The sequence below is a fragment of the Lipotes vexillifer genome, unplaced genomic scaffold (genome assembly GCF_000442215.2).
Source record: "Lipotes vexillifer unplaced genomic scaffold, Lipotes_vexillifer_v1.1 scaffold1411, whole genome shotgun sequence".
Taxonomy (NCBI): domain Eukaryota; kingdom Metazoa; phylum Chordata; class Mammalia; order Artiodactyla; family Lipotidae; genus Lipotes; species Lipotes vexillifer.
Genome location: NW_006798086.1, coordinates 1,179,828 through 1,187,393, shown reverse-complemented (window position 1 = coordinate 1,187,393; position 7,566 = coordinate 1,179,828). Strand labels below are relative to the sequence as shown.

Genomic DNA, 7,566 nt, shown 5'->3' with positions numbered 1-7,566 from the left:
GAAGCTATAGGAGCCTACAAATGAGAAATCACAACTAGGTAAATTTAATCACAAATTTACTTAACCTGAATTACATTGCTTTTTATAGAGAAAACCATATTTATGAAATCAGCATGTTCATGTATGAGTTCGTGGTTTCACACATAGTAAGATGAACAGATGTAAACTAAAGTACATTTAGTGGCTGTATTTTTAAGTGTATCAATGTAGAGGTGCTTAATGAATACTAAAATCCAGAAAACAGAGTTGGTATTCTTCCTCTGCTTGTCTAAGGACGGGTTTTCCTTTCAAATGCAGTCTTCCTTATGGTGCCACTGTGTCCCCAAAGGGTGTTGCAATTACTTTTAAAAAATAAATAAATCCACAGTTGTATTAAGAAATATTTTATTAACAAAACAGTAAATTCCACTTGCTTAGCATTTCCAATAATGGATAAGTTGGCCTTGCAACAGAAAAACAAAACAAAACAAAACCCTTAGGTACCCAATCACACAAAGCACTAGAAGGGTAGGGTCATGTGGCCTTTCTTTGATATCTTAGGGATTGACCACCTCACACATTATTGTAGTATTTTTTTTTTTAAAGGCAACACATTACGTGGATAAAAAAGAAGCATATTCAATCAGAAAAGTTACAGTCTAGAGATGTAATCAAATTTATGCCAGGTAGTGTGAAATCCTCTATTAACTGCCAACTATGCATGGAACCCTGAAACATTTGGTATGAAGATACTTGGGATTTTATTCATATCTTTTCTCTCCCTAGCTCGTGTTCCTCTCTTTTCTTTCCCCATTTACAAAGAAAGAAAGAAAGAAGAAAAAAAGAAAAAAAAAAAAACTGCTAGATTTTGTGTAGGCCAATAACATTAGAAATACTTTTACCGACAACATTGCATGAAATTTTAAAATTTATGCTGGAATGAAACACTGAAATCAATTCCAAACAACATGCTTCAGAGATATACTGCTTAAAAATACCATTATTTAAGTTATTTTCTATCACAATTTAGAATCTTCCCAGATGGAAACTAGTTCAAGTTCAGTAGATCAAATGGAAAAGCAACCATTTTCTTTTAAACCTCAAGATGTAAATGAGTGGTTTTATATTTACCTTCTATTTCACTGGCTTTCCCTGAGTAAGACTGGATGAGAGGAAAACAACAACTACTTATGAATCCTTTAACCTGGCAAATTAAAAAAGAAGAAAATCTGAAACACAAGTAATGGATAATAAATTTTAGTTTTATACCTCTACTTTCTGGGTCATGAAAACCCTTTAAGACTTTTCATATATAGCAATTACTTGGCAACCATAGATGGTGGTGATTTGCTATGAATTATACATATATCTAAGGTGCTGTATGTCTGAAATCCAGGCCACGTCTTGGCTTTTTTCATCAACTGATGTATCACAGAAGATGTTTTGCATTTTTTGCCTTTTCTGATTAAAGCTAATTGTAAAAGTATTCTTCTCTTCTATGAAATCTAATATCATTCTTTTAGGAGATGTTAAAGTAATGCGACCAATTTTTACTGAGGCATCACCTTCCAATCTAATATTGCATTTCCTTCTCATACTAATAATTTATTGCTATGAACATCATTGAAACAATACGCAAAAACAAGTGAATAATCTATACATTTCTACTACTTAATGTGTGTTAAACTAAAACTATACTTAATGATATATATGTAAAACCAGAAAAGTTAAATTATAGTCTATAATCAACAAATAATGATTTTCTTAAATGGGTAGTAATACAGAATGAAAAATTACTGAAAATACTTTCTTAGTTGAGAAAGTGTTTACTTTCCAAAAATGTTTATCATGCACATCAGGTTCAGAGACTATATATATAAATTTATTGGAAAAAAGGTTTTCATTTGCAGCAGCCAGGGTTAAGGTGTAGATCAACCAATTTTGCTTCCATACCTGCCCACCTAATGGTTCATATTCATGCAGCAATATACCATCGATAGTCTACTTGATAAGGAAAGGTTCCATTTCATTAGGGACTAAAATCTGGAGGTTTCCTGGGAGCATGATCTCAATGAAGCAAATCACCCCATTTGTCATCAATATGTTGGCACAATGATCTTCCTTTCTGCTTTTCAACTTGTCAGTAAATATTTGCTATTATATGTACGTCTGGGTCTTCCATCCTATCTGATGATTCCTCTAGATTTGTGTGTGCGTGTGTGTGGGTGTGTGTGCGTGTGCATATTTGTGATCGTGAATGAGGAATGTATGTGGGAAATGTGAGTATTTGGGGGAGCAAAGAAGATTATATGTATATAGTTTACCTTCTAAATCACACCTTTCATACAAATACTAAAACTTAAATGCAACAGAATGAAGGCTGTACATGTAAGGAAAAAAAAGTAGCTGAGTCTTTTTATATACATTCATACATATTTTCCTTAGAATAAACACTACATTGTAAATTTTTTTAAAAAAAGTAAGTAATTGTGGCAATTTATAATGGTGGCAAAAAAAGAAAACCCTGAAATAATTGTTGATCTGATGTCATAAAACTCCCTATAGTTAGCAACACTTATAACACTGAATTTACCAAAAATGGCTGAAGAGCAGAGATATATTTTGCATTTTCTATACAACAGGCTATAAAACGTCACTTATCACAGTCCAGAAAGCACACAGAGATGGATTTTATATAAACACATGTAATAACATATTAAGCGTGCATGAAAATTTCCCAATGATTGCATCTATACCCTCTTGTTTTTTTCTTTCTGTTTTGAAATTTTAGTGTGAAAATGTGCCTTATCTTTCACATTGTTGAAAATAAGGCCTCCATACTTTGTTTTTTTGCCCTCACAACCAGAAGGGGGCTTTTTGAATGTGTTCCTACACAAGTCTTCAAAAAAGCCAGCACTTTGTTTCAAGTGCAAGTTCCAGCCACTACTCCAGTTGTGCCAGGTGACAAACTGTGAAAAGGTTTGCAGGTCGAGTCACTCAAAATGACAGTCTTCTCTGGCAATCAGACTAACTGACTTCTCGGGAAAGTGCTAGCACTTTGGCTAAATCCGGGATCATAGGTAGCTTCTTTTTCTGTGTTGTGTTTTGTGTTGTTTTTTGTGTTGTGCCTCCCGATGTTGTAATACTCCTTTGCTTGACGAATGCGTGCGATCACCACTGTCTTTTAGAAATGTTCCAGCAACATAAAGACAGGCAGAGTAAATTAAAACACTGTGGATGTTAGGGAATTTATTGACCTCTGCTTTTTTTTTTTTTTTCTTTTTTGGAGAAACAAGAGCATGAGATACTTGTTTTTATTTTTTAAAAACAGTCTTTCCTTCCTGATTGCATTCCCTGTCTTCTTTTTTATGTGCTTCATAAAAAGGAAAGTAAATAAGTTTATATTATGTCTCAGATAAAATGAAGACTATTTCTATACAAGGGTCCTTTTCAGATCTTGGGATCAGACGTAATACTCTTTATCCTTGTTTTTCTTGTTTTTGTTGGCGCTTTTCACACTGCTGGGTTGTTTCTCCTTTACTACAGCCCCATTGGACTGTGCTGAGTTACTGATGTAGTTTCGACTCTCATCCACGTGGTATGAGCCTTCATCCCGGTTTCTGTATTTGTACATGGCGTAGAGGAGGATGAGGATGCACAGGGCAGCAGCGGCTACGATCCCCACAACCATGCCCGTGGTGCTGCTGGACTCCCGAATCACTTCTGCTGAGCCTGGGTATGGCTCTCTCCCGCCTGCCCGGGTTGGGTTGGCTGTAGGAAAGAGGGTGGAAAAAAAAACACCAAGTGATTATGGAGTTTCCTGAATGCCAGAGAGCTACATTTACCGTCTATTTCCAGGCCTAATGGAATAGCATCGACTGCTCTAGAAAAAGGATACTGTTGCTAAATGTAGCAATTCCTATTCCTCTTGGTCACTAAAAACGAGGGACTGTGAATCAAAGCGCTGCGACAGAGATCTGTTGCCATCTTTTCCTTTTCACAGATCGATTTTGTTAACAGGTTCTTTTAAGTGTAGCTACAAATAAGCTCCATGTAGTTCTAAAGGGCCATGTTGATGTGTTAGGTGAAAAACAATAAACCCAACATGGAGAATAAAATCATAACATCATAATGACTCTACCCTATAATATGAGAGATTATCATTTTAAGAATCGAATTGATATTGATACAGAACGCTTACGGTTCACTCTAGACTGAAACAAGATAGCTAAATTTAGGATTACTTCAAAAACTGTAGTGCCTCCTATTGCAATGGATAAAGTGTTGAACAAAAAGATAATCCAGGCACTTTTAATAGTCTAATTGCCTACTTTTAAAAGTGTTATTTTAGTCACAATTTTACGAATGAAAACAACTAATTTTCTTTTCTGTTGGAGGTTTATTTGTTAACATCAGTATGTGTGTATGTTATTCATTCACTGGCAGTGGTTGAGTGATCACCGAAACTAAATTTGAGAGGAGAAAGTAAGAAAATATTTTTAAATACTTTAAAGACCATCTAGACTGGTTTTGAGTCAAAATTCAGTACCTAGTAGATGATCATAAATAAAGGACTGGCTGTCCCACTTTTATTTAACTGACAAACCCTCATTCAATCTTTCCAAAGTACGAAGTTCTTACTTGGGTACAAGAAATGGATCACAGGGGGCATTACTATTTTCTCCAAGGCCTAATCGAGCACTGAAACTGACCACAGATGGGGAGAAAAGTCCTGGGATTTAGTTTATAGATAGCAGGAGGGGGAAGCGGCTCTCTTCCTCTACGTAATAAATTTATTATTCTTTAAAAGAATTTAAAAGAAAAGGAGATGTAGTAGAGAGATAAGATTCTATCCCATCTCTGATCACAGGTCATTTTTCTCTAAGGATTGATTGTGTTTTCTTTCTTTCTCGGAATCTCCATCCTCTCCCTTGTTTTACAGAAAAAAAGATAACTTTTCAGATGTAATGAATTAAAAATGCTATAATTTTCAAAATGTTATTCTTTGTAAATTATGCACAATGAACTTAAATAATCTCAAGATTGCATAAATAGTCTGTATATGTGGAAGGTGTGTGTGTGTATACATACACACACCAGAAACTGAACAGTTCAAAAAAGCTAAAATGGTACTTTTATTTCACTATCATTAGTAATTTTATATATATATATATATAAATATATTCCCCCCCCCCAATAGGGAGGGGCATTTCTTTTTCATACCCTCTAACCCTTAAACTCTTCAATGGTGCTCCGAGTGGCTAAGCAAGAGGCCTCTTTCTTTTTCGGTCGTGCTATGCGGCATGTGGGATCTTAGTTCCCTGAGCAGGGGTTGAACACGTGTGCCCTGCATTGGGAGTGCACAGTCTTAACCACTGGACCACCAGGGAAGTCCCTTTTTTTTTATATTTCTACAAAAGTTACTATTAGCTACTGGGAATCATTTTCCTACCACATAGCACTATGCTGCTTTGTAATTCGATTTTCAAACATCACCAAGATTTCATCTGCCTAAATGTGGGTTTCTGCCGTCACTTTCCTTTCCCAAATAAAGCCTTACAAATATAGTCACTTACAAAGGAATAGCTCTCAGTCTCAAAGCAGCCATTTGTTCTGGAGCTACAAAATGTAGTAGGTAAAACCTCTGTATGCTGAATGTATCCCTGCTTGTTTTACAAAAGCTCATGTAATGTTGTTTAATAAAAAAGCCTTGGAGTTGCTTCTGTGGCTGAGGCAGAAGGAGACAAAGACTATAATCCACAGCATTTGATTACAGGAAATTAATTTCCTCTCAAGAAGAACAGAACCTACTGCAGGAACTCTGTCACTACCTGACAAACCAAAAGCAGCACTTTCTCTCTCAAATACAGTCATCTTTGCCAAAGTCTGCCAATTAGCTCAGCTGCTAACTTTCACTAAATGACAACTTTCTACTTGCTCATTTTGTGGAGCATTCTTTTACCATGGTCTCTCAAGAGCTGGAAGAGGGGTTTTATTTAAATATTACCGAAATCATTTCCCCACACCTGATGGAATGCTTTCATTTAAAACACATTTTCATAATTACCTCACTTTGTCTGTCAGAAAAGAACGAGGAGAATGGAGAAAAAATCCTAATTGTATAGCTCATGATAGTCAGACTTGAGAGTTTTAATGCAATGCAGGGTTTACATTTTCTAAACTGAGAATATATATGTCCTCTTTTTTCCATTTAGGAATTGGTATTGTAAATGGACCATCTTATCAAAGAATTTTAATTTTATTTTTATCAGCTCAGACAGTTCTGATATGTTTTCACAACTGCAGAAGGAGTGCACCAAAACCAAACTGGTGGTAAAACCAGAATGAGATTACAAAGACCAAAGCAAAGCCTCAAACGCTTCCATTTTGCCATAGAGCCATTTGAGAAATGCCTCCTGTTTAAGGAAAATACTTGTCTTTTTTGCGACTCCAGCCAAAAGGCTGCTTCGCATGCAGGCCTGAAACATCTCTGTAACCCATATATAAACAAAGATTCTAAATATCATAAAACTAGCCTACCAAAAAAACCCTCCACAAACCCAATGATGAAATATTTTATCCCTTTTTTCCCCTGATTCATATTAAAAATTAATAACCACCACAGGTATTATTTTAGGTCTATGTGGAATATACATTTGCTTCCATATCTAACTGATTATTTAACAATTTTTTTTCTGTTTATGCTTCCAATCTGAAAGCTAAGTGATAATTTTCTTAACTTCTGTGCTAAGATCAGAAGTATTTATACACTTAAGGGTTAATGGGACATCTCTCCCAGATGTGCAATAAAAGGCTAGAGAAATGTAAATATTTTCATGAATTATAAATGTGGTTCCCATATCGATTGTCATTAATGGTTTATTTTGATGATCACTGAAAAATCTCTGAGGAATTTCATATTAACTTAAATGTAGATAATAGCATAAATGGCTAAAAAGGCTAAATGCCTTCTTATATAATTTGGTTAATATTTTTTATTAAAAAATACATAATCTCTTCACCATTCATGACAATATGAAGAAAGGAATTTAATCAGAAACCTCCATAAGCAATTCTTATATCTCATGGATTTGAGTATTTTGCATTCTCTTTACACTTCCTAGTAAACTAAATCAAGACATTCTAAATAATTTTTAAAAATCTACAAGTGTTTTTTCATCAGCAGGGCTAAAAAACAAATAAATTAACTAAATGTTACTTTCACTCTGTCTCCATTTCTGTGTTGTAGCAGTGATGAGAACGCTTAAAAAACAGGTAAAAGAGAATATAAGAGAAGTGCTGAAAGAATGGAACAGGTATGAATTAGCAGTAAGTCTCTGAATAGTCAAAAGTTAAGTGATTTGTAAGCAAAACGAAGCTAACGTAGCCTATTCATTACATGGGGCTCAGAGGTACAAGGAGCGCAGATCAATGGAAAACTTCAATAGGACGGACTGATGGGCAAAGAATAAGCCAAGGCATTTACATGTTATCGGTGTAACTGGAAATGGGCAGGTATTCAGCTCCACCCGTACTTTGACTTCAGGCTAGCTGGCTAGCAAAAAAAAAAAAAAAAAAAAAAAAGCA

General features: G+C 35.0%; 1 protein-coding gene across 2 annotated transcripts in view; it reads right to left on the bottom strand.

Annotated features, from left to right (window-relative positions):
- Positions 1–2,251: 2,251 nt before the first annotated feature.
- NRXN1 (neurexin 1) overlaps positions 2,252–7,566 on the bottom strand; it is a 1,152,893-nt gene continuing 1,147,578 nt past the window's right edge. Inside the window, exon 6 of one of the 2 annotated variants that reach the window (XM_007470153.1) lies at positions 2,252–3,750. In XM_007470153.1, the coding sequence (XP_007470215.1) occupies positions 3,443–3,750 (308 nt within the window). In that variant the 3' untranslated portion in view covers positions 2,252–3,442. The remainder of the gene's footprint in view (positions 3,751–7,566) is intronic. The other variant, XM_007470152.1, reaches the window with a different exon arrangement.